General features: G+C 44.2%; 1 protein-coding gene across 2 annotated transcripts in view; it reads left to right on the plus strand.

Moving 5' to 3' along the window:
- The window catches only part of fstl4 (follistatin-like 4), a 152,150-nt gene extending 139,050 nt beyond the window's left edge, over positions 1–13,100 (plus strand). Inside the window, exons 10-16 of one of the 2 annotated variants that reach the window (XM_035435378.1) lie at positions 2,468–2,602; positions 3,372–3,398; positions 4,693–4,811; positions 6,642–6,791; positions 8,204–8,311; positions 11,184–11,293; positions 11,461–13,100. In XM_035435378.1, coding sequence (XP_035291269.1) covers positions 2,468–2,602; positions 3,372–3,398; positions 4,693–4,811; positions 6,642–6,791; positions 8,204–8,311; positions 11,184–11,293; positions 11,461–12,163 — 1,352 coding nt within the window. In that variant the 3' untranslated portion in view covers positions 12,164–13,100. The remainder of the gene's footprint in view (positions 1–2,467; positions 2,603–3,371; positions 3,399–4,692; positions 4,812–6,641; positions 6,792–8,203; positions 8,312–11,183; positions 11,294–11,460) is intronic. The other variant, XM_035435379.1, reaches the window with a different exon arrangement.
- The last annotated feature ends 13,112 nt before the right edge of the window (positions 13,101–26,212 follow it).

Genomic DNA, 26,212 nt, shown 5'->3' on the forward strand with positions numbered 1-26,212 from the left:
AGAGCTTTGCATAGGAGACAAGCCCTTTGTGCACAAAGGCAGACCAGCTTATTGTCTTTCTTTTAACGCTCCAGCCTTTGAAGAGTTCCCACTGGCTTGAGGTCAGCTGTGCTGTTTATCAACTCAGTTACACTCTGGGTCACTCACAAAAGCGACCGTATCGTCCAAAATCTGTGCCACGGTTTTATTTTATGATCCATAAAGATCCAGAAGAGTATCCGGTATGGTTCTGAGCTCTTTTCTGGATTTGTTTAGTCTTCCTGGCACATAAACACACAGGAGCCGTTCAAATAATCTTTCTATGTAAATTTGACTCTTACATCAGGAATAAGGCTCCAGTTAGAGAGTATCACACAGTTTCTGTCCTAAAGGTGATTTTGAGGTGTACGGTATGTGCTGTTTGGCAAACCGGCTACCACTGACTTCGCTCATGCAGTACGATGCGTTGGTGAACTCGCAAAGGTGTGTCAGAGTAAGGCCACATTGCCTACTGTGGAACCTATGCATGGTAAGAAACTCGTTGCTCGAGACATTCTGTGTATAGAGCTATAGAGCCTTCATTTATTACAATGTTTTCTATTTGCATATTTGATTGTGCAGCGTCTAAACGGCTTGCTGGGGAAAAATCCTTCTCTTTGAAGCTACACTAAGGCGTTGTGTTTCATAATTTGAAAGCACTCAATAAGTGAAATATATGAAACACGTTTCAGTCTCGTAGGATGAAACAATGTCTTCATGTTGCTTAATGAGACATTAATAGAAATACTAATGCACCGCTTTGAAAGTTGCCCTGGATAAGAGCGTCTGCTCAGTGCCAAATTGAAAAGTGTAAATATAATTTCTGCCATAGAGCAGAGGTGATATTGCTGGTGGTGTTTTGCTTCACTTTATGGATCACAGTAATGCTATGAAAAATGATACCGCTTGTCTTTACAGCACTAAAAGGCCCCAGTAACTGAGGTGTGTGAATTGCTAAACGCTCCGTCAGAGTTATGTCTGTCCTTACCAGCAGAAACACTTTAATGGTGACTTGTTTGTCATGCCTTGCGTCTCTCCAAGCTGTTCAATTACGGAGTTATTTTCATATAACTTACTCCCAAACAGAAAAGCGTTACGGACCGCACGTCACGTAGGGTTTTTGTTTCGCCGAGATCGTTTGTCTTTCTAAACGCAGCATTCGTTTTTCAGGATTCTTGGAACCAAGCAAAGAAAAACGCATCCAAAAAAAAAAACACTGGATCAATTCATTGCTTTGGCCTCTCCCTGTGGACCTCTTCGTGGACACAGCCTGTGCAGAATCTCAGAGACAGATTTAGAAAGTAAAAATGTTTGTTTAAAGAGAATTATATTTCTTCTGGCTGCACTCAACAAAAAAATTGAAACCAATCTTATGAAATCTTTGAGTTACACTGATAACATCAAGTCAAATTAATTTGTACAGTGCATTTCACCACCGTTTGGCATAGTACACTTCACAGTGCAAGAGCAAGCCTAGGGTGACGGTGGCTTACTGTGAAGGAGAAACTTACTGGTTGGGACTGATCAGAAGAAACCTTGGCAGGAACCAGATATTATTGAATGCCATCTCTAAATAATAAATGATCTTTAGTTTTATGGTCACCTGATTCCCATTATCGGGAAGTTTGACCGGATCAGCTCACTGACGGTTGCTAAGATTTTATGAAAATCATCGTTTTATTTTCAGTTTTCTTTCTACTCAGCAGTCGCAGTGGAACTAAGCATGCCATAACTCTGCACCTGAAGTATTTAAATTATTTTCGGTGTCGGTTTTTACACCTGTTCCGGTTTTTCACAACTGTTTACATTTTTGGTCTTGTAACCGAAAGGTCACAGGTTCGATTCCCCAGTAGGACACCGTTGCCGTTGTACCCTTGAGCAAGGTACTTAACCTGCATCGCTCCAGTATATATCCAACTGTATAATTGGATACAACGCAAGTCGCTCTGGATAAGAGCGTCTGCTAAATGCCTGTAATGTAATGTCATTTTATTTCATGGAAACGTCAGAGAAGATAGTGAAGCCGAAGGGAGACCAGAGACTAGAGTCGCTTGGAAGTGTTCATTCACTGGAAAGAGCATCACATCTGTTAACTTCTGTCAGTGCATTTCATCGGTGAAGCAAAGACAGTAACAGGAAAAAGTTGAGAAATAGTGTTTTTTAAAATATTTAAGTTGCAGTCTATTTAAGGAGATGTTAAAAGGCAAGATGAGATAATGGGATTACAATAATAATTTGCAGATATCCTCTTGACAGCGGAGTAGTTAGACACGCGAGTTAATGGGTACGGGGCGGGCGGGACGTGCGTGAACTTCTGTAGGTGTTATGCGTTGAAGTGTGAAGCATAATCAAATAATGACGGCGGGAAGAAGAACCGGAGAATCCTCTCTGCGGATGCTGTAATTAATTTCATCTGTGAAACGGTTCGACTGTCTTCATTCCTCCGCAGCGAACGGCAGCGAGCTCCACATCGGGAGCGTGCGCTACGAGGACACGGGGGCGTACACCTGCATCGCCAAAAACCAGGTGGGCGTGGACGAGGACATCTCCTCGCTGTTCGTGGAGGACTCCGCCAAAAAGACGCGTAAGCGCGTAAAAACGCCGCCCGACTCTGTCTGCATCGTGCGTTTACGCGGTCACACCTTCTTCTGTCAGCTCTGGTGAAATTAAAAGTTGGATAAGTGTAATAAGTGATAATTAAAATCACTTAGTTTAGGAATAGTGGGTACTTGTATCAGGTGTGTTAAATGTCAGGATGTTCAAATCTACAAATCAAGATTCAAGACTTCTTTTCAGTACCCTGTTGAACCCTGTGGTTTATTCTTCTTAAACCCTCCTGACTACAGGGAGAGAGAATGGATGGAAGGCTGGCACTGTGGAGACTTTGACAAGCTTTTTTTAAAAATTGAAAACCCCTTATCATGTCTTGGCAGTGCCAAACTCGACATCATCATTACGGGCGAAGCGATAAATTAACACACCTTCATTCTCAGGTGAAGTGCACTCCTGTAGGGAACGGTGAAATGTTTATTCCGGTGTGCCGTATCTCTGTCGTGAAAAGGGAAAGCGCCCAAAACCCCAAAATTGACGTGATTTGTTTTCACCGCGGACAGTTATTAGGAACACTCTGTTACCGCGACAGACGACGAAATGCCGTGGCAAAGCGCTAAAAATGCATTTTTGTTCACACTTGACTTGTGACAGTACAGTATCTTCTTCACCGGCTGCGCGAAAATAATTACTGTTGGCGATGTATTATCATTAAGTCACAGTTTCTTTGTTTTTTTTTTTTAATGCCTGAAATTGACTTTTGTTTCTTTCCTTCGTTTCTTTCTGACACACCATTGCTACAGTCGCTAACATACTGTGGCGAGAGGAAGGTACTAGAATAACGTGTTTTTGTCGTAGAGAACGTCTGTGCTTGTCTGCTTGCATTTAACCCTTCGAAGTGTACGATCGCAAATATGTGGTTAGCATGTTCTTAACTGAACATTCTAATGCTGATGTCACAATCACTGCCGGTAACTGAAAGCAGTGAAAGAGTTCTGGAACACTGACTTGGAATTTTGAAGGGGAAAAAAAGAAACATTCCAAATGGTTTGCTCTTCAAAGGGTTAAAAAAACACCTCCGTGTTGATTCAGCATCTGTTCATTTTCATTACAACAAGTACCTCAGTTTAGTCGCTGATGTCTTGTGAAAAGTCCCGTTGGTTTCTTCAGTGTGACCTGAACGGCTTTTTCTGTCAGCATTCTTATCGTTTGGTGCAACCTCTACTGTATTTTCAAGGTCAAGTGCTGTCACAAAAATGTGTTTTCAGCTTTTTTTTTTTTCTTTTTAAAAAAAAAAAAAAGGTGTATTTTTATACACGAAGGACATTTGTAGATCAAATTCTGTGGAAGTGTACTGTTCGATCAGGCTGAAGTAAAGGTAGCGTATCAGCTGTAGCTAGAGCACAAGGCAGTACAGATGTTTTATCTGTATATTACCATAAAGCTGAAAACGGTTTTGTTACAGTACAGCGCCTCTTACAGATCCTTCACCAGATGTTCTGTGACAGATTAACCTGCATGTTTCCAGGATTTGAATAAGACTCATTGAATGCATAGCATATGGAATTTTAAAACATTTTCTCATAGTTTCTGTATCATGGCATCAAAATATGATTTAAAAAAAAAATCATCCTCCTGTGCCTCAATCAGCAATATGACACATTTGATTATTACTTATTTCCATTCCTCTGTGGACTATGGGCGAGCAGTTGTACAGTAAAGAGGCTGATTTAATAAAGGCCAAGGCTCTGAGAGTTCAGGAGCTGATGCCCTCTGTTGGGCTTTTACCCCCCAACCCCCCTCCCATCAGCCCCCCCCCCCCCCCCCCCCCCCCACCCCCGGCGCTCGAGCATCACCCTTCATGTCTCTGGTCGTGTTTTCTGTGTCACTTTGGGCTTTTCGACTCCATCAGCACCTCCTCTGCTACTCCCTGCCCTTGTATGCACCCCTATGCAGCACACAATGTAGCATGCGTTGATAAATAATAACTTGTTTTGAGCTGTAATATTTTTATAATAATAATATTTATTATTATTATTATTATTATTATTATTATTATTATTATTATTGAAATGGTGCCCGTGCTGAAGGCTGCCGCTGACGTGCTGTGTGCGCACCTTGCAGGACTGAGCGTGGGGAACCTGTTCTACGTTTTCTCCGACGAGGGGATCACCATCCTGCAGCCCAGCGAGTGCGAGATTCGGAGGCGCATCAAGCGAACCGAGAGGATACTGGCCAGCTACGTGAGTCCTCCTCTGCTTCCCGTCTGTGCAGAGACGACGTCTTCACCCCCTGTAGATACATGGGAGGATACTTTCGGCCATGGAGCGTATGTGGACACCTGACATCCAACATCCCTGATTCTGATTGGGCGAATGTGATTTCAGTGCTAGTTTGTACTTGGCAGGATTGTTTGTTTGTTTGCTGAACAGGTTACTCTACAGGGTCGGAGTCCTGATCTATGTGGTCACTTCTGGCACTACGATCTTTACTTCACTCTAGTGTGTTTCTTTTGCACCTCTGCACCTTGAACTAATGCACTTGTTGTACGTCGCTCTGGATAAGAGCGTCTGCTAAATGCCTGTAATGTAATGTAATGTAATCCCATCCAAAATTATGGGTATTAATATGGAGTTGGGTCAACCTTTGCTGCTATAACAACCTCTACTCTTCTGGGAAGGCTTTATACTGGATGTTGGAGCATTGATGCAGGGATTAGTTTCCAGGGCAAGGGGTCAGGCACTGATTGGGTGATTAGGCTCACAGTTTGCTTTCCAATTTATCCCGAAGGTGTTGGATGGGGTTGAGGTCAGGGCTTGGTTAAGCTCTTCCACACTGTTCTCGAGCCAAACCATTCCTATAATGACCTTGCTGTGTGCCCAGGGGCATTGCCATGCTGAAACAGGATAGGACCTTCCCCCAAACTGTTGGGGAAGCACAGAATTGTCTAGAATGTGATTGCATGCTGTAACATTAAGATTTGCCTTTGCTGGAACTTGAAGGGGCCTAACCCAAACCATGAAAAATAATCCCAGCCCAGGCTAAGTGGTGTCCAGATACTTGGTCATTATAGTGTAAATAAGCTAACCGACGACCTGACACCTCAGTTCCTCTATTTTCTTGATTCTTGCTGTTCTTGTAAATTGCCAGTTTTCTAAAAATGCATTCAATTTCTTCTCTTATTGCAAAGTTTCGCATTAAATGGTTCACAGCAAGATGTTCAAATGAACTTTATCAGGGTAAAATGTGCTCGCACAGATGATTTATCTCAGAATATTTTAGTCATGTTTTCAAGTTGAAATGCAATACATCTAAAAAACAATGAGGAATAGGCAGTCTAGTTCTTTATTTTCACAGTATAGAACTATTCTAGCAAATCAATCTAGGGAGGATTGATCTGCTCATTTGTGTCCATCAGCCACAAACAACCATGTGCTGTCAAAAACGATAACAAACTGTACATATTTGTATAAAGCCTTTGAAAAAGTTTGTGTTTGTTTACATCGTTTATCTTCAGTGTGTGTTTTTAAAATTTAATATAAACTAGCTAAACCTTAAATAAATAGGATGAAACATCAGTAAATTCCCAAGGGACACACTGAGGGAAGAAATATCGCTCTGTTAAGACATTTCTCCATCCGGCTGTAACAAGTGTGCACTTACGATCGGTTATGCGGCCGAAGTCGTTCTGTTTTCATTAGCTTGGAGGAGCTGCTCGATATTCTGCCGCAGCGCAGCGTCAGTGATGTTCCAGAAAAGTTGACTCTCTTTGCAAAAAAACAACTGGAGTTTAGACGAGGGGAGTCGTCTTGTTTTCGCAGACGGAGTTTGAGTTTCTCCGGTCTCTGCAATCCGTACCGGGGTTCGATAGAAATCCACTGAGCCACATACCAGCTTAAACAGCAATTCTACCCCCCCCCATCCCCCCCCCCCCCCCCCTTTTACTGGGCACTGTGAGATGTTCCAGGGGCAGGGGAGTCCTTTTGTTGAGACCCCAGGAACCTGCAGAGATTAAATTATCTGTTCTTTCCACCCCTCCTCCTCCTCCTCCCACCCCCCCACCCCCCCCCCAGGAGGAGATGTGCCCCAAAGCCGACGGAGACGCTCCCCACCGCTGCTCCTGGGCCGCGGCCGTCAGCGTCCGGGACAGATACGTCTACGCCGCCCAGCCTCTCCAGAACCGCCTGCTGATCATAGACACCCAGGCCCAGAGGGTCGCGCAGGTGGGCATCAGTCTCCCTTTAAAAAACCCGGTTAAGAGCTCTGTCTCCACCGACTCTCGAGAGGTCAGGAGAGGTAGCCAGGAGTGAATAGATCCCATTATTATCTTCTTCTTTTTTTTTGTCCTGGGGCAGAGGGAGAGAAAAAGAGAGAGAGAGAGATAAAGAAAGAGAGAGAATCAACGAGAGGGAAAGAATGAGAGAGAGGTGAGAAAAGGGGGGGAGGGCAAGCGGGGGCTTTTGTGGCTCTCAGTACCGCGGATCCATCAAGACTTCCTCTCCACCTCGCGGCGGTGTCCCTGCCCTCGGGGTTAATGCATCCTTCAGGACCTCTTGGCTTTCGCCCCCCCAACCGCCCCCCAACCTCAGCTCAAAGGATGTTTCGCAGTCTGCGAGGGGATTTCTCCCTTATTTTTTTTTTTTGGAGAGAGGGTCAAACCTGGAAGAATGTCGGATAAAATAAGGTCTCTGCTTTATTGTGTCCTCGCTGACATGTTTCGAGAGAAGAGACACTTCCCCATTTTCTAGTTTCACTCAGCACCTGGCAGTGCAGTGAACTTAACACGATTAAAGAAGGGATGGGAAACGATGTCTAGCCAAGTGTAACGTATTGGAAAACAAGGCAGAAATTATATGTTTGGGAAGACATACATACACATATATGTTTCTAAGAAGGGACTGTAACTACATACTTAACAAGTGGGGACCATAATTTTGAATTACTTCACTCACACACACACGTTTATGTTACTTTGAAAGGACTATCACTATATACTTACCAAGTGGGGACCATAATTTTGAATTACTTCACTCACACACACACACACGTTTATGTTACTTTGAAAGGACTATCACTATATACTTACCAAGTGGGGACCATAATTTCTAATTACTTCACACACGCACACATGCGCACACACGTCTATGTTACAAAGAGGTTATATCGCTCTGTACTCACAAAATTACTCTATAGTCACAAAGTTGGGGGACAACCACTCTATACTTACCAAGTAGGGACCACAATTTCTAATTACTTCACACACACACACACACACACACACACACGCACACGCACATACACTCACACACACTCACACACGCACGTACACACACACACACTCTTTGGCGAGGATAACAGAAGTTGTCATTTCCACGTCCGGCCGAGTTTTTTCTCGTCGGCGTGTTATTTCTGCCGGGGGGGGGGAGATCTCCAGAGCCGCGGTGTTGTCGCCGCGCAGTTGACCGGCGGAACATGAGCGCTTGGCCTCCCATTACGGGACGGCGGCCATTTCGGCTCTGGAGCCGCGGCTGAGGGGAGCCGGTGACTGATCGTCTCGTTTCGCGGCGGTGACAGCGCCCCGGTCCTGGGTTTTAGCTCTTTCTGTGCCTCTCTCTCTCTCTCTCTGAAATAATAGGTGGTGCAAACGGACCCCGTGCCGGTGAAGCTGCACTACGACAAATCGCACGACCAAATCTGGGTGCTCAGCTGGGGGGACCTGCGGAAGTCTCACCCCTCCCTACAGGTGAGCTGCTCCTAGGTGTGTGTGTGTGTGTGTGTGCGTGTGCGTGTGCGTGTGTGTGTGTGTGCGTGGTGTAGGTGTGTGTGTGTGTGTGTGTGTTCTAAGGGGTTAGGGGTTCATTCATCGAGCCCCCAGGGTCTTAGAAAGAGGGGGGTGGGGGTGCATTTAGAAAACATTAGGTGGAGGTTTTTGAATCATTACAGAAAAATGTCTCGACCTCACTGCTGAGACCCATCAGGGGAACCTATTGCCATTCCAACAGCAGACGTTCATCTCCCCCCTAAAGTGGGAAGAATCCTGTTAAAATCTCATGAGGTATTCTGTCCGTACATTGTGATGGAGCGCGTCTTATTAACGGGGGCATCTGTTTCAGCGCCTGTCCGTTTTCCCGTCTTTATGCAAACCAAACATGCTCACACACTCCATCTCAAGGAGGGAGAGGTTTTCCTCAAACAAAGAGGAGGGGGGAGGCTTGAAATTTAATTCCTTTTTTTTTTTTCCCGAGTTGGAGAAATTTCACCGGCACATTTGCAGAGTCGCTGGCATTTGTTTCTTCGTCTGGAGATGGGAAGTGTCGAACATAACTTTTAAATGTTATCCGCTCTCCGTGGTGTTGAGTATTTACAGTAAGGGTTATGAATAATTCAAAATGGCTAAAAAAAAAAAACAATTTCAGAGAACTCACCTAAAAATTCAGAGGGCATGTGGATCGCACCTGAAACTTTGAGAATTCGATTAAGCCAGAGACACAGTAAGATATCAAACACCTCATTTTTAACAACCAGGTTTATTCTTCTATAAGAAACTGTGTGATTGTTAAAAATAAAACAAAGGAATGCTGGTTTTGAGCTCCAGAGTGGTCTTTGAAGTTGGTTTCTAGAAATGATTTCAAATAAGGCATATTTCTGTAATCAGGTTTTAACATACTCATTGTAGCATCTGGCATGAGCATATATTTAATGGAAAGACACGGTTTTGGTTTGTTTAGTTAAAGGTAGGTGTTATCCTGAAATGTAAAAATGCAGTTTTCACAAACCCAAAGTGCAAATTTGAAGTCCCGCCTACTGCTAATTGCCCGTGTTTGGAACGCACCGTTTTGAATAAAGTCGGAATTCATAGTCAGTGTGACAGTCGCTCAAGTGGCAAACTCTTCGATATCCTCTGTCTTTCTTTCCTTTGTCTTTTTAGGTAAGCGGGGAAAAAAAAATACTGTGTTAAGTTAATTGGCAGTGTTCCGAGTGCCAGACATTAAAACGAAAAATTGGACCTTTCCGGCACAGCAGCACAAAGAACTTTGAACTCGCGGGAGCATTACTGTCTAATAATGCATTAGCAATATCGCGCGTGAACTTATTAACCCTTTTGCCGTTGTACAGCGCAACAATTATAATTGGCTTTCGAACAAGGGGTTCTCGGTGGACCCCGCGGAGGGAGAGCGAAATCAGCGATGATATCCGTCGCATTGTGAAGTTTAATGGGGGAGAGAGTCTAAAGCACGGGCTTCGGGGGGGCAGAACAGTCGGCGGGGTTCCGGATCTTTCCGCTGCACCCACATTCCAGCGGGAAAGCTCCAGCGGAGGCCGTCCTCCTGAGACTCCCGGCGGGAAAAAAAAGTAGCTTCATCCTTCCATCCATCCATCCAACTATCTACCCATCCACCTCTCCATCTAACTATCCACCCATCCATCCTTCTAACCTTCTACCCATCCATCCACCAATCCTTCTGCCCTTCTACCCATCCATCCATGCATCCATCTACCCATCCATCCACTTAACATCCATCCATCCACCCATCCATCGATCCATTATCTATACCCACTTAGTCCAGGTCAGGGTCTTTGGGAGGTGCCGGAGCCTATCCCAGCATGCATTGGGTGACAGGCTGAAATACAACATGGACAGTTCAGCAGTCAGTCAAAATGTTGTTTAAGTATTTTAATGTTTTTGCCATTGGGGAGACATCAGAGATTTTGGGCCCCATGAAAAGATTGCACATTGGGCTCCAACATCCCAGAATATCTATGATCTAATATTTTTGGAGGACCCTTGTCAGTCAGGGTTCCTTGGAATCACCCTTCAGTGCATTTTTCATTAAACTGAAATATGCATGTATTTAACAGAAATTAAATACATGCATCGGAAATATGATTATTTTAGGTATGAGAAACATGTCCAATTTTTGGTTTTGTTTTGTTTTTTCTTGAGTAGCAGTCGTTCAGCAGTGAAGAGGTTCTAGCGATGATGTCGTCAGTAATTGCTCATCTGTCCTCAGGCCCCGAGATCAGAGAGTCTGAGTGGATATTATTTCAGCCACAGAGCTAGACATAACAAAAAAATAAACGTTTACTCACTTCAGGCTCAGTGTGTGTGTGTGTGTGTGTGTGTGTGTGTGTGTGTGTGTTTATATAATTAAAACTGTTCGCATATTTGTGAAATCGTTCCCGGAGAATGATGTCACAACTGTGAAAGACATGTTAGATGACGGTGTTTTCAAGTACAGCCTAAAAACATGGAAGATGACTGTCTTGTTTTCCCCAGGTTGTGGCTGTGGAGTTCTCAGTTGATCTTTGGGGTCAAGGTCAAATGGGTTAAGGTTAAAATGCACATCCTTCTGAGACCCTGGGGAAATTTTTTTTTCTTCACGTAATACAAGCGTCTTGGATGACAAAAAAAGCATGTTGCAGTCAAAAAGTATTTTCAAAAACATGGTGTATTTTATTTTTATTGATTGTCCCTTGAACAGCGGGTTTCAGAATAGCGGAATACATAGATCTTGAGATTAAGGCCAGGGACCCGTGTCCCCTACAGAGGACGGCGGGTCTTAGGAGGCTGTGTACAGTCAGCTCCAGTCTCACGGCTGCTCTCGCCGTCGCAGGTCGTGTCCCAGGCAAGCGTGGGCGAGGAACACCACGTCATCCGCACCCAGTTCCGCAGAGTGGACGACTTCTTCATCCCTCCCACCAACCTCGTCATCACGCACGTCAGGTACGGCCGCTCAGCGAGTCTCCCGGGAGAACCGGCGACACCCTCCCGGCTTCCTCCTCACCTCGCCGCCATTTTTTCGAGTCCAAACACGGCGGGGTAAATCCCCATGACAACGCGCGTGCTCACACGTGACTCTTCCTCCTTCTTCTTCTTCTTCTCCTTCACAGATTCGGTTTCATCTTCCTGAGGTCCGAGCCCGCGGTGCACAAGATCGACCTGGAGACGTTCCACCGCGTCAAGACCATCAGCCTGAAGAACTACAGCTGCGTGCCGGCCGGCATGGCCTACACGCACCTGGGCGGGTTCTACTTCGTCCAGTGCCGGGGGGCCAACCGCACGTCCGCCGAGCCGCAGCTCCTCATCGACGGCGTCACCGACTCCGTCGTCGGCCGCAACGGCGACGTGGCGGGCCGGCCGCACGTGTCCTCGGACGGTCGCTACGTGGTCACCGCGGACCCCGGGCGGCGGCGCGTCCGCGTGCAGGCGGTCAGCCTGCAGGGGGCGCTGCAGGCCAGGCGCGACCTGGAGACCGCCATGCGGGTCTCCGACCTCGCCTTCCACCCGTCCTTCACCGAGTCCAACCAGTACACCGTGGTGGCCAGCTCCGAGACGCACGGCGAGCTGCTATTCGCCGACCTGTCCACGGGGCGGAGCCAGGTTCTGGAGAACCTCAAAGACCCCGTCCCGTCCAGGTCCTGGCCCTGGAGCGGGACCAACAGGGTGGTGGTGTCCAGCGGGCTCTTCGGGCAGTACCTGGTCACTCCTGCGGCACGATCCCTCTTCGTGTTGGACGGGAAACAGAGCGGGCCGCACTGCGAGGTTTCGGACATCGAGAGAGGTAACACGGTGGTGTGGGTCGGGGAGGTATGAGCGGAGGAGCCGCGGCGAAGGATTTCAGTTCACGCAAAAAAAATAAAAATAAACGAAACGACAAAAAACAAAAAAAAAAACGTTAGAAGTGATGTACATGGACTCAACCCTGGGACTGAGCAGAAGGAGCACAAACGTTGCTATTGTCCTAATAATTGGAAACAAAACAAAAAGGTTTAAAAAAAGAGTAATCGGAAAATCAATTGGGGAAAACACGGCAAGATGTTTTTACTGGGACAAAACGATGGATCCCTTCAGTGCAACAGTGATCTACGTGCACTTATCTAACCAGAGTTGTACATTATTGCACTTCCTTGTGTCACTGCAGATAGCCGTCAGAGGAAAGGAGAAATGGTGTTATTTTGAAACGGAACTATGCACAAAGCTCACTTTTATTTATTTATTTTCTAGAGTAATGCTTTCTTTTTTTGGTCCATGATGTCTGTCGTACACCAGTGCTGCAAATAGTCACTATAAGAAGTCTGTCTGTCTGTGTGTCGGTCCCTTTCTGAACCCAATGTCCTTTTGTTCATTGTAATTGTACATGTTCATGGTATTGTAAGTATTTTATAAAAACCTTTAATCTCAACCAGCACAGGTTGGCTTGAAACCTTGTCGTATCTTATGAAATAACGATTCTGTTGTCTTTTCGTACACTTTCCAAAGATATCTTTAAGCCCTCTCTTGACACAGCCAATATCACGCCTAGGACGAAATATTAAACGGAAAGACTGGTATTCTGCATATTCAAAAATGTCCATAATGATTATGTATGATCTGTCGCCCCTCTGGTTGATTTAACCTCAGTGATGTCGTGTGAAGTCCGTTTAATTGTAAGCATTTAAGGCTCCTGCAAGAATCGATGTGCAATCCTACACAAGCGACTCCACTCGAATGAAGACGTCAGCTGCTTTGGTCCGCCCCCGCCCCCCCCCCCCCCCCCCCGCACGGCAGCCCGTTCTGAGCAAGGCTGCATGCGTGCATTTGTCGTTCAGCAGAAAAAGACGCATACATCGAGGTGCCAGAGTTCACCGCCGCAGTCAGGAAATGTACCGCATTTTTAGTCAAGAGTGGAGGGGGAGGGTCTCTGAGAAGTGAGAGCTGCGTAAGTTGGGGGGGGGGGGGCTGTTTGTGGTGGGGGGGGGGGGGGGGGGTTTCACCACTGGCACCCGTCCCAGTCCTGCCCCTCTGTGCCTGAGAGCTTAAACAACCCGCTTGTCCCCCGTTAGTAAAATCCCATTCTTCACTCTCTGCTGTCATTACCTCACATTCTAACCCCCCCCCCATCCCCACCTTCACATTGTCTCTTTCACTCAAAAGTGTAAACACAGAGAGTCCTGACCTACAAAAAAAACATTTTTATGTGATTATCTCAGATAAGAACGTGAGAAAAATTTAAGCCTGTCACCTGGGAAACATCAGATAAAATTATAGGAACCAGTAGGTTTGGGTTACTGTAAAGATGGTGAGTTTAAGACTTCTGCTTTGATTGTGGTCAGTCCTTTGTGTTTTGACCGTCCGTATAAGGTGCAGTCTTTTACAGGTCTAATGACAAAGCAACTGAGCAGAGATGCTTTCGACTGCCGTGTTACAAATTTAGTCAAATTTGATCCAAAATCTTTATTTAATTCCCAATTTTTTTCTCATCTAATTTGTGAATTAAATCTAGATCTAATCATTTCTAATTTCTGTTGGATTGCAGGAAAAAGCCCCATGTTACCCTTCAGCTGAGAAATGCCTAGTACACAAATCTAATTAGCTTGAAAAAATTGTTCTGAATTTATCAAGAGAAACATTTGGTACATTTCAAAAAGGAAGGAGGAGATGGCATCTTCAAAAGAGAAGCTGTGTAATGAATAACTGATTTTGTACTGAAACTAACTGAGATCAATCCCTTTGGTGAATTTGTAATGACCATTTCAAATAACTGTGGAACCCAGAGGAAGTACAACCGAAATGTTTAACAGAGTACCTCAGATTTTCACATTCAGATAAGACACAATGTATTTCACATCAAAGCCAGCTGTCGTATATTGAATTGCAAATTCATGGTATTACAAGCTTGACGAATAAGCCTTTCTTCATTCAAAAAGTAACTTTGAGGTATCCTTGTAAACAGATAAAAAATATCTGTTAGACCATAGCATTGAAGGTCTATAACATTATCTAGACCACTGTTGCACTGAAAGAAAAATTTTAAAAAGAAATTTTTTTCACATCCGACTAATCGGTAAATATGAAAAATTGAAGCTTGATTATGAAGTTACAAGGTACACGATGAAGGATTCCATAACACCTTTGTGCTTGAAAGGCACCAATGTTTCTTAGCGCTCAACATTTTCAAAATGATGATAATCACAATTCAACAATGAAAAGAAAATGCATTTATTAACACATTTAATTTAATTTTAAGAAATCAAGACTATATGTCACCAAAATTTATACATCCATTTTAAGCTTTAGTTAATGTGAGAAAAATGTATTCCCCATATTTAATATTTAATAACTCCAAAGAGACTGGCTCAGATGAAGAAGAGAATCCCTAAAACGTGTGTTCATGTTAATTGTCCCCATTGCATACGAGCAGAAATACGACATAATGGCTTTGGGCCTAACGATGTTGGTGTGATAGACATTAGAGTCGCTGTTGTAGATAAACTGTTCTTGTTTTAGAACACGGTATAAAATTTAACTGTACAGCTTTTCATTATGAGTTTTGTGTGTGTTTTCTTTTTTTGGTTTATGGGGGGGGGGGGGAGTGGTTTGTAATAAAAAAAAGATTCTAATAAAACAAAAATATGTACAGCTGTGAGACAGTATAAATTCATTGGAACACATTATGAAACGTATTAAATTGGAATATTCAGGGACGGATTTCGCCGAACGTAAATCAGGGGGAGTAAGGCCCGGCTTCTAACGGCAGCGTCGTTTCGAACGGTTAGCGCCGCAGAAATGTCAACCGCTGCTCGTCTTCATCAGAGCGTATTTACACTCGTCTAATGATGTCATAGCTGCTGATTTACACGCACATATATTAGTGCGGCGTGTGTGTTAGTTGTTTTCCACCGGCCCCCAAGTTCATCGCACAGCATCTGATTCGTTTTGTAGAGTATTTTTTTTTTTTTTTGTTCCACGTTTGACTGCGTATCCATTCTTCCTCGTGTCGATGTTTCCCATAAGTCCATTTATCTGGTGCAGCTGTGCTCGCCCAATACCAAGGCGCCAGCCGTTTTTAAACTGAACGGAGTCAGCTTCTGATTGCACCTGTGGATGGCCTGACCGGCCAATGGCAAAAAAGCTTCAAAAGGCTACAGATCCCCCCCTCCCCCCAGTCTGTGAAGAACGGCCAGTACATGGCCGCATGTCATGTGATCTAAAAGGACGTCGCCGGCGACGACGCCTTGACGTCTGTGCTCTTCAGAGAGCTGAAGCCAATTTCAGAGACACATCCTGTGTAGCACCAATTGGACATTTTCAACTTCACTAAAGGTTAAAATTCTGTATATTTAGAGGATATCCCAACACAAGGAGCCCCGAAATGTTCTTTAGGTGTGTGTGTGCGTGTGTGTGTGTGTGTGTTTTGATTAGGACTTTTCCGTGACTTAAATTAACCTTTAAAGGCTTTTAGCTGTCTTTTGTGCTGGTTAATCTCTATGCAACACATTTCGATCATCGAGGCAATAACTATCGTACCATTTCGTCAGCTCCAGCTCCTCCACCTCCACGTCCTTCGGCCTTTTCTATAAAAGCGAGCTCATTTAGGGTCACCCTGTCCAAACAGGCATTGTGATGTGTGAGACTAATACCATAGGTGTCGGCCTTTGGGTCCTAAGTTGTGGTCTTTAAGAGTAATCCATTATGGGACACTGAACCCTCTCAGTAATTGATTTCCGTTAATTTTGTTCTTGGTCAGTTATTGGAATGTGGGGAAAAAATAAGAACTGAAAAAATAATTTTTTTCCCATGTAAATGTAAAAAGTAAAGGTTTCATTTAGTCACTGAGAATCTGGCCTATTTAGTGTTTATTTTATTTTTTTTAAATATTTTTAACATTCAGCTTTATTTTAGGAGCTTTAGAGTATGAGACAGTTTCAAAAATATTATGTTGTTTTTATTTGATTCATATGGTTTGAACCCACATATATGAAAACAAATGTCCTTACCTCCTACCTTCCAATGATACTAAAGTCACCAGTGATGTGTTTGAACTAACAGTGGCTGTAAAGATCATTTCAACTAAGAAATATACTGTACGGTGTTGCCTGGGATGTAAACTGATCTTTTTTTCCTCCTCAGTTTTACAATAAAAAAATAAAACTACTCCTACTGTGATTTGTATCTTTTTTTTTTTTTAGTGATGTTACTGTAAATATAATGCAGGAACACGGCTATGCACTCAGAAACGTACTTGTCTTTCACAAAACAGGACGCCTACTCAAAAGGAGTTCAGACTCAGGGCTGCTGATGCTTTCTGATGGCTTAATGGGACAGTTAAGTGTTGTAGTGGTTAGAGTTCTTAAGACTTATAAAAAAGATTTCAGTGTAGCTTAGTGCACTGTACTAATACCGTGCATCTGTGTGTTCATTTGGTTCAGAATAAGTCTGAGTTATTATAAACTGGCTTGTTAGTCAGGATAATTATTCAAAATAAAGATGAAAAGCAAGGATTATTGGTGCATTTTAGACCAGTCACACAACGCCCACAGGCAAAAAAAAAAAGTGCAAATCATAAACGATAAAATATCCAGTGTTATTTGAGCTCTCAACAACAGAGTACATGTGAGTCCAATAGGGTCCATATGTACTCTAAGAGCTGATTTAGCACTCAACATTTTTCTGTGTAAGCAGTGTTCGTTAAAACACTGTTTTTTGCATCATGGTTTTTCATCACAGAGTTCAGCAAGTTCAGCGATCACAAAAAACAGTGTTTTCAAAGAAAAAAAAACATTTTTCTGTTTGTCGAAATGTAGAATAAATGCTGACCGCATCAAGGCCAAGTTATTGTTTTTAATAATAATGCTGATGTAATGTTATCTCACTGACCCCTTGGCAGGAAGGCAATTTGATACAATGACGGCTCAGTGGTGCATCTCGCTAGAAGGAGGTTCCAGATTTCTGTGTGGAGTTTGCATATTCTCCCCGTGTCCTGTGGGTGTCCTCTCTCAGTCTTAATGTACTTAGCCCAGGTACCACGGTTGAAAATTAGCCTCCCTGGCCAACTCTAGCTTATTTACAGAAATGTTATTAATGTGCATTGTCCCCGAATAATAAATTTGAAATAAATTTTTTTTTTAAATCCTTGTATTGTTGACAGGGAGATGTTGCAAGGCTCTCCCTAATATCAGGACTTCTTCACTGAATTTTATCAGGGAAGTAATTTCAGCACCTTTTTAAAGATCAGTCTCCGTGAAGTGGGCTCAATGGCATTCACCATTAAAGACTACCACTGACCTTCACTCCTAATGTAATCTATCGAGTTTAGCACACAGTGCATTCCATGGTCCATTCCAGGGTGCATCTCCATTACTCAGCACAATCTGGCTGTGAAGGAATCTGCCAATACCATCAGCCCCCCCCACCCCAATGTCCATCCCAACCACCCCGTCCCCCCCACCCCCACCCCAATGCCCCCCTCCCCCCATCACTGTCGGCTTCACCAGAGTCTGACCCTGTCCTGCATCTCCTGCCGGTCATGCACGGGAACTCTCTTCACGCGTGTAATTACAGACTTGTGTGCCCCCCCCCCCCCCCCCCCCCCCTATTATAAACACAGACCCACAGTGGGCCACAAAGCTCACTCAAATCGAGTTCTGTCTGAATATATTTTTGAGGGGCGCCTGACTGGAATCGAAAAAACGAATCTGAGAATGGATGCACAACAAGGTCGATAGGTGGAATTTGGTTTCGGGCGGTGGAGGGGGGGGGGGGGACAGTTAATATTTCAGATTGCCTGAGCATGAGAAAGAAAAAGTGAGAATATTTCAGGTTTTCTATGGGTGGCAACAAATGCAACGGCCTACAGCTGGGGTCTCCAATCTTACCCGAAAAGGGCCGGTGTGGGTGCAGGTTTCCGTTTTTGGCCCAACACTATGACACACATTTCTACTAATCAAGGTCTTGATTAAATACCGTGATTAGTTAATTAGTTGAATAAGGCGACGTAGTTCCGGGCTAAAACAAAAACCTGCACCCACACGGGCTCTTTTCAGATGAGATTCGGGGACCCCTGGTCTACAGATAGAACAGGGGTGTCACAGGGGGTTGCCGTGTCTATAGGTCTTTGTGGTTTCCTTTCAGTCAGCCGCCAATTAAGGCCTTGAGAACGTGGTGTGTGGAATCCTTAGCCAATCAATGACTTAAGTGAACCACTGGTGCTGAGAACACCCCAGAAACCAGCAGACACTGCGGCCCTCCAGGCCTGGAGTTTGACACCCGTGAGGTAGTTATAGTTGCTCTGTCTCCCCATTAAAAGTCAAGCTTCAGCCCTCTGCTACATCTACTGCTAAGTGCGTCATGTGACTTGGCGGTTTTGACACCGCGTTAAAGAGCAGTTATTCAGATATTAAGTGGCATGCATAGCAAAGGTATGTGTGGTGATGAACAGATGGGAATATACCAATACACTGGGCAGAACAGGCTCACTGCTGATGGCCTTCTGGGTAATTTTCCAAGCGACACACATTGAACATCCATCCATCCATTATCTGTACTTGGGCAGTGTCGCACGGGGTGCTGGAGCCTATCCCAGCGTGCATTGGGTGACCTTTTTGCTGTGAGGCGACAGTGCTACCCACTGCACCATCATGCCGCCCCCACATTGAACATACACGGGGCATTTTATTTCCCCCCACACATTTCTCTCTGTTACCTTTTCAACCCTATTTCAGTCGGGGAAACTTGAATTCTATAATCACTCTACTGAAGCCCCCTTCTGCCAAATCGATACATGCTAAGCCCCTTGCTGGATGAGGTCGGTGAGGGGGGGGGGGAGGGGGGGGCCGGGGCGGGGGCAGGGGAGATGAGGGATTGTGGGAACAAACGTCAGAAGTGATTGAGCACTCAGGTAACTTAGCTGCACGGTGTTTATGCACCACGGTGATCACGTGCTAATTAGCAGTCCAGGCTAATTAATTGTGGGCTAACATTCAGAGAGGCAGTTCCTCTGACATTTGCTCTGCTCTCACTAAAACGATCTTCTGCGATTCTTTCAGTTATTTAAACGCTACACAGATCACCAGGTGCAGTATGGTCCTAAAAAAGGGATTTTTTGCCCTTTGATGTAGTATCTCGTATTACAAACTCGATTTGATCACGAGTGTGCAAATAAATCTTATAACAGTGTTTTTTTTCAACAGACGCCATCATTTTGTAAAGGACAGTATTTTTCTCTTATTCGCCTCCAATGCCCTGTGGAGTAACCGTTGGAAACCAAAAGGATTTGCTCTTCGGTCTGCTTGTGCGCGTTATAATTCAAAGCTCTGTGCTCTTTGGTGACCCTACCTGCCAATCTCCAGAACTTTGTGTGTGTGTGTCCGGAACAAAATTGCCCATAATACAGAAGGGCTCAACAACACTTGGATCTCGTCCTCGCTCTCTTTCTCTCTCTTTTCCCATCAGGCATCACTCTCCGGCTGGTCACGGCCGGGAACGCGATTAGGAGACCACACACAGGCGGCCAGAAAGGAGAGCCGTGAGGCAAAGGGGTTCTCTCTCTCAGATCGATTAAGCGTCAGCATAACGCTGTTTTTTTACGGTGCACAGATCCAAAAGTGTGTGCGCGCGCGTGTGGTGCTGGGATTGTACCCGGGTCGTCCTCGGTTCCGCCGTGTCCGATGGTAACACACGGGCGGCGAGCAGCGTTTCGCTTCTTCAAACAGAAGCTTCAGCGCGTGTCACGCCTGCACGTGGACGAGGGGAAACGCGGGGCCAGGATGAGTCGGGTTCGGGAGTGCACACGCGTGACACCCCCCCCCCCCCCCCCCCCCCACTCGGACTTAGCATGTGCTTGAACACGCTTGGCGGCATGGCTGTTCGCAAATCTCCCAGCATGCAGAGGGAGGAGGCGGTCAAAGGGTCGTGCTAGATCCAGGTGGTCAGAATTGGATTTTTAAAAACGCTTTGTAAATTCCTTGAATTCCAACACCACATAGTAGTCAGATAAAAACAGGCTATCCCGCAGCGTAACCACCGAGAATGGTGATTCCCATTTCTTTTTTCAGAACGCTTGGGAAATGTTTTTAAAAGACGGCGGTCGGGAATGAGGAGCTGTGCGGACGGCCGCTAAGTGAAGTGCCGTTCCTCCTAATGGCGTTTTACATCTTCATTAGCTTCACCGATGCGGTAATGAATGTTCCGACTCCACTAGATGATCTTGGATAAAATCAACATCAGCCAAAGGCTTCTGCTGTCACTGAGCCTCAAAGACTGTTTTTTTTTTTCAAATTTTATTAGGAAACCTTTCCAAAGGTGAAGATTAATTGATTTGTTGACTAATATTTGGTTCAGTGTGTTTGAGTAAATGAAATGCTTAACAAAGGCCATTTTTGTAGAGTTTAATGGTTTCTAATTATTGTTATAATTATTATCACTAATGATAATTATAATCATAATCATAATAATAATAATACACTGTGTTACTTGTGTCGAGGACACATACAAGCTTTAGTATTCTGACGTATGTGTAAATTTAACCCAAACTTGTCATAATGAATCACATGGAAATGCTTGCTTCACAAGTACTTTCACCCTGGGTTTTCAGCAGGGGGTCTGCGGACCCCTGGGGGTTCCTGAAGGTACTGCAGGGGGTCCCTGGCAGGATTTCATGCAATGACTACATACAGATTTGGGAAAAGAATTGAAAATATAAAACTGTGTATATAATTATGAACTCACGCTGGGGGTCCTCTGGATGCCTTTGAGGCTGGGAGGTGGTCCCTGGGTCAGAAAGCCGCTGACGTAGACCCATTTTGTGTGACCATTGCGTGTTAAATACATACCTCCTGCAGCCCTGCTAAAATATGTCGTCTGATTATACAATACTGAAGCATGGCAGAGTGTTCCTTGTCATTCTGTCGGCCATTTTGAAAAAGAGGCCAAAAAGGTGGAACACTTCAAGCTCGGGAACAAACAAAAGGCACCGTGTCTGAAAGCTACACTTAATTAAAAGTTTTTTTGTTTTTTTTTTTGCAGGCTTTTTTTTTTTCTCCCACTTCAAACAGAAAAACAATAATAATTATCAGAAGAACACCAATAATACCGCCAAGAGCACTAATGTTCCCCCCCCCTCTCTCTGTGGCACCCACATCCTGGCAACAGCCCGGTGACTAGGCCTGCAATTTCACATCATCTGTAATGTAATTTAATTAGGACAAACAGTACTTTGACCTCCGGTGAGCAGCAATTTGTTCAGGGCAACGAAGATAACAACCAGGGGCCAAAGATAATTGTTTCCTGAATGCGTTCGTTTTCGAAAGCTAGTACACCATCGCACAAAGGCGGGCATTATATATAAAAAAAAGAAATTAAAATAAAAAAGAGAGGGAGAAATTAAGAGCATAATTTCAGACGTTTTTTAAAATTTCAGACAGTGCTTCTGAAGAGGTTTTGTCTGTGAACTAAAACCTAACTCCACATAGGGTACATTTTTATAATTTTTTGTGAATGTTGACTGAAGAAATGTATTTGCCTATCTGTCTGTACAGTATTTCTGTAAGCCTGTCTGTCTAAATACTTACCTAAAATGGTTGATATCAATGAATATGTTTAACTATAGCAATGGATATGGATATTGCAGTTTGTTGTTGAATAATTATCCATCAGTACCAAAAAAATGCTGCAGTTTTGGTTATATGCCCTTTATATTCCATTATGGGGGAAAATGTGAAATGTTTGAAGGAAAATGTTTATTCATTGGGGGGGGGGGGGTAGCTAACAGATAAGGCTACAAATTCAAGCAAGAGAAGGCCAGCATATTTTCACTTTTTTCATTTAAATTTGGATGGATAGCATGGTACTTTTAAATTTGAAGTAAGAAATTTCTTTAATATAAAATGCAGCTTAAAGTCATTCATGTTGAGTTACAGACAGTGTAGATCTTTCAACTAATACCTACTTCACAGTCCTTAGCAACCCCACCCATTGGACCTGTAGAGCATCTTCAAAAGAACAAGGTCTATTTGTTTCCCATAACAGGTGTATTCTGGTCCACTCTGTCAATCATAATGTATATCAAACCCATTCTTGAAAAATTAAACATTTCAACAGCAAAATGCCTTTGGGCAGTTCCCCTTAGCATGACGTTATTATAACATTACCAGGAAAACTATAAACAGCTTCTGGTCGGACAGATTTATAGAATGCAAGAAGAGACGAGCGGAGGAGTGAATTGATCAAGGGAGGGAAATTAAATTAGCAGTGAATCATGAGGCTCCAGAGCTGTACGCCGATGTATGATTACAGCCAATAAAACAGAGGAGCCTTCTCATTTTCGCATTAACGTTTTCCAAAATAACAATAATAAGCACCTCGAGAGAGAGAGAGCACTCAATTTGTGGAACAGCGGAAATTGAACCCGAAAATACGTTTAGCCATGGCCCTTATCCAAAAATAATATTTGGCTCTGACAATAGCTATTTTTCTTTGAACAGACATTGATCCAGAGAGGCCTCTTCTCTGCGGTATATTTTCCGGGGCAGAGTAAAGTATGATTCAGACACGCATTCTCAGCGTTCGCAGGCGCCTATCTGTCACGTGCTCAGTACTGAGCGCAGAAATGCGATCGATATAAAAAATTTTAAGACGCCGCCACAGATGCACGCGCTGTGAAAATGTACGGTGTTTACGGCGGGTTGTTTGAGTGTTAAATTTTACAGTGTCTTATTTTTTGTTTTTACTGTAATGTTCAACAGATGGCCGGAATATAAAGTGTTTATGTTTTGTTCCGTCAGCCCTGCTGTGCTATTTTTAAGCGCCGCAGATGTACTGAGACTTTGTTGTTAGTGAGACACACATAAAACTGTTAGCTCGCACGACATCTATTTTGCTTTTCAATTTCGACATCTATTTTGCTTTTCTATTTCAACATCTATTTTGCTTTTACATGTCAGGATGACAGATGTTGACCCAGAAGTGCGCTGAATATGACCGCTGGCTTGCCCATGAACCCGTGAAACTGAGCTGAAGCTGAAACTTGAAACATATATATATATATATATTTTTTTTTTTTTGCATTCAGTGACAGGGAGGCCGGGTAGTTATTAGTGTCCTTGGTTGTTAAGGAGCTTAGCCTAGAGCAAGGTACACACCAGGGCCCAAACTGCTTCAGTGAATACAAAGCTGTATAAAAGCTGGATACTTTGTTTATTATACATCATCTTATTTATTTATTTAAACCAGCTCATATCCTAAAAGCTGTGTAATATGTAAATAACCCTTGATAAGAACATCTGGGGGGGGCAATGTACGTTATGTAAATCGGCCCTAATGAAGAATTTAACATCAGATATGGCCGCCAAAGAGAAATTAAGAAATTAAGAAAAAAAGGGACACTCATATAGTCTTCCTTGACCTACATGGATGGCGTGTTTATACGCAAGTTTGTCCTTCACTGTCCAATAAAGGCCTTGTTAATCCCAGCAAGCGTGCCTGAGGAAATTATAATGGAGAGGAATTTGTAAATCACTTTTTTTAACAAGCAGTCATTGCTATGACGGGAGATAGTGAAAGTAGCTCGTCTTTTTTCCGGTCATTTAGTTGTGGCGTATTCCGCCGACCCCCATGTGCTGTGCCATGCCGTGGACGGCTGCAGGACAAGCGGGGGGGGTGACTGGATTCGGTAAACAGAACCCCGTCCCGTACACCCCTGCTGAGGTGCCGCGCGGAGACGTCCAGGATGGGGACGGGGACGGGGACGGGACAGAGATCGAAAACGCTGACCTTTCATTCCACTCTGACGCTGCGAGCACAGCAGGGGAGCGGCCCCCCCTAGAACCAGAGGACCGGGGGAAATTTCGGCGGAGGGAGATGGACGCCCGCTGTCCGGCGGCGAGCTGAAGGCAGGCGGGGGTTCTTCCGTTAATTGCGGCGCGGGATCATTTTTGTGTGCGCGAGAGCACCTAATAAGAATGCCCTTTATGTCCGTGCCAGCAGCAGCAGCAGCATTCACTCATTCATCTTCTCTCGTTGGCAGCAGCAGCATTCACTCATTCATCTTCTCTCGTTGGCATCGCTTTCTGGACGGGGTCCGAATGAACCCGGCATCGTTTCGGGAGCCCCGCGCACAGCTGAACTTAGCCAAGAGGTTTTTACTGTCCTGCTGCACTCGAGTCCAGCCAAACAACCGAGCCATTTAAAATGAATGTACTTTTGAGAACGCGTGTACACGTGTGTACACGTGTTTGTCAAGGATATGGCGATGCTGCCTGCAGGTGGTCAGCACTGAAGAGGTCCAAAACCACTGAAAGTATGTCATAGAGGGCATAGAGGAGAATAAATATGCATTTGCGCGTGCGTGCGTGCGTGCGTGCGTGCGTGCGTGCATGCGTGCATGCGTGGGTGTGTGTGTATGTGTGTGTGTGTGTGTGTGTGTTGGGGGGGTGGGGGTGTTCAAAAACATATGTGAAAGTTTTCCAAATTTTTTCTGATATTTTTAGAAAACAGAATTTGCAAAATGAAAAATAAATAAATAAATAAATCAGAGCCCATTATTATAATTCATTGGCAGGTTCCAAAGAACAAAAATATTCAGATGAAATCCACTTTCTCCCTGGAAGGCAATGCTGTTTTTGGCAGGTTATCTTCAAAGCAATTCTTCCACCTTTCATATCCTGACACCCTCCAGCTGAGAGAAGACAACAGACAGGACATAAAAGCAACATGACTGTTAACCAGACAACACAAGTTTATCCGCAAACACCTCTGAGAAGCCGACTCCAACCAGCACGATCATACCCAGAAATATACCCGTTAATGCTTCTCACTGCTCACTCCTCGTTTTTAAAGTGATGGGTGCTCTAGCAGCCATTTTTCATACAATGCTGCAGAATTGTGTATGGAGAGACTACATTACATTACATTACATTTATTTGGCAGACGCTTTTATCCAAAGCGACGTACAAAAGTGCATTTCATGGTCATGGACAACTACAAAACGCAGGTTCAATAAGATACGATACTCATTTCGTACAGCTATTTCTAGCCGAGAACACAGTTTAGTTCACACAGTGAACACTATTCTGACCTAACTTATGCCAAGCGTCTGACCTATTATGAGGGGTCTCAGTTTAGTGCCGTAGAAATATTTAAAATCTCTACGTATAAATATGTAAAATTCTATGCATTTACACAAGCTAAACAGACATGCTTAGGTGAGTAGTTACTACAATTTATTTCCAAAAATGGATGGAGATTCTACCTTTCTACAAGCTTATATATTTTTTCCAGCACTCCATTTAAACAACACTGCTATTTTTGTTAAACCGCCTGTGTTTGGGGTAATTTGTTTGGGGGTGTTGGACAGATGGTAAACACCAGGATCAATAAAGGGAAATGAGTCTCCAGCCTTCCAGCTGCAGGGACAGCTCCGGATTAAAATTTCACGTGTATCGTACACGTTGTTTTTGTGTTCAATTTTGCTCCTCTGTCAATTTAAAGCGCATCCAAACGAAGGCCGTTCTCAATTAGTTTCTCTGCTTCCCATGGTTAACCTTTCGAAGGGCACAACAAATTATATCAAAAAAGAAACAACACACATAAAACTACTGTTATAATAGCACGAGGGAGAGAACGTACAGGAAGCCCAGTCAGCTTCGGTCCAAAACAATTACAGGTGCCCTTGCTGTAGGGGAGTCACAGCAAACCAAAAAATGTAAGGAAATGGATGTTGATTAAAATGGCCAAAGTGACGTAAAGATCAGCATCCAGGCACCTGTGTGCTTAAAAACCTTTAGCACAGGCAGATCAATGAGTTAAAAAGCTGAGGCTAACGCCCTCATCATCATCATCATCACCTGAGAGTGGCTTTCTTCCTCATCCTGCTCTTTCTTCTCACTC

This window comes from Anguilla anguilla, chromosome 9 (genome assembly GCF_013347855.1).
Source record: "Anguilla anguilla isolate fAngAng1 chromosome 9, fAngAng1.pri, whole genome shotgun sequence".
Classification (NCBI taxonomy): domain Eukaryota; kingdom Metazoa; phylum Chordata; class Actinopteri; order Anguilliformes; family Anguillidae; genus Anguilla; species Anguilla anguilla.